Raw genomic sequence first — 1,509 nt, forward strand, 5'->3', positions numbered from 1 at the left:
AAATTCGTGATCAGAAGACGCGGAAAGAACAAGGCGAGAACGAGGTTGGGAGATCAGGGAAGCCCGAATTTTAAAACGCTGGGATTACCAATATTTTATTTTATATTATATATTCAATTGTTATCTAGGGTGTTTTTTGTTTTTGTTTGTACTAGTCACACGTGACTTTCTGGCGAAAACTGTCTTGTAGAATTACAGTGCACGGAACTTGGTAAGTTATTTTTTGATCTGGCACATTTCCGTGTGCTCAAATCATGAATGTAGTTACATATTTCAATATCATTCACTTAATGTATTGATCGGATCAGACATTTTTAAACCATAAAGTGTTGCTTTATATCCTTTACAATAGGGAAGACAATAACCGGTAAAACTGATCTACTCTTTTGGGCTATTGTCTTTACGCATGGTGAACATGGAGAGGGTTATATTTGTCAGATATATGAGAACTTTTAAAGTTTAGTGACCAATAAACGAACGTTTCTCTCTCTCTCTCTCTCCGATCACTTAGGATATCATGATGCCGTTCCTAAGAACCCTGGTTGTGCTGGCTATCCTCTGCGCGCCAACCTCCAGCCTCTGTCACAGACTGTACCAGAGCGACTCCAACCTCCTCTGTGACGATGAAATACTATCTGAGGTCCAGACGAACGACGTTCCCAGTGACGAGTTCCCAGTGTCGGAAAGCTGGGGCTCCCTCTTCAAGTCCGGAGACACTCTCTCCTCCGCAGAGTCGCGGGAGAAAAGGACTTCGACTTACCCCGCGAACTACAGGTTTCTCAGTCAGACGCAGTTAAGGAGTAAGATGTTCCAGAACAGCATAAATAATGACCGGCTAAGCAAGTTTACCCTGTCTCTAGATGTGCCCACCAACATCATGAACATTCTCTTTGACATCCAAAAGTCCAAGAACCTGCGCGCAAAAGCGGCCGACAACGCGCGTCTGATGGCGCAGATTGGACGAAGGAAGAGACAGTAGACTATCTCTCCGACGGTTGAGGCCGCTACCCTGATTATCCATTACATATTAGATTTTCACTCTGACAAATACGTTTTGCTGGAAGTTTTATTTTTACTCAAATCGAACTTTCAGATGCAGTATTTGTGAGATGTTATTTTTTTTCTGTGGGTCTGATCTAGCAAATTTAAATACGAAACATAGGGATTATTGAGATTGACTTTTCTGAAGTACAATTGGAGTGTTTACTGTACAGGCCTATTATATTTTAGAATCCCTGAAATTGAATGAAAATCAAAAGACAATTCGAGATTATTTTGAACTAGTCTACACACTGAATGATTTTCATTTCTGTTCAGAATATACATTTCAATTAATTAAAATGAAAGTACTTTCAAGATAAGGTTAGGCCCTATAAAGCTACACAACTTCTAGTCTTCCACTGGAGTGTTAAAGGTCGAACCAGGAAATGTGGTATAATGAGAGGGGTCTTTGAAATTAGATAAGGCAAATGAGGAAATATGTAAATTGCACATGCATAAAATCAGTGT

General features: G+C 40.1%; 1 protein-coding gene across 1 annotated transcript; it reads left to right on the plus strand.

Annotated features, from left to right (window-relative positions):
• The first annotated feature begins 520 nt into the window (after positions 1-520).
• ucn3l (urocortin 3, like) lies at positions 521-979 on the plus strand. The gene has a single exon (XM_029742017.1). The coding sequence runs from the start codon at positions 521-523 to the stop codon at positions 977-979; it is 459 nt and encodes a 152-aa protein (XP_029597877.1).
• The last annotated feature ends 530 nt before the right edge of the window (positions 980-1,509 follow it).

This window comes from Salmo trutta, chromosome 40 (genome assembly GCF_901001165.1).
Source record: "Salmo trutta chromosome 40, fSalTru1.1, whole genome shotgun sequence".
Classification (NCBI taxonomy): domain Eukaryota; kingdom Metazoa; phylum Chordata; class Actinopteri; order Salmoniformes; family Salmonidae; genus Salmo; species Salmo trutta.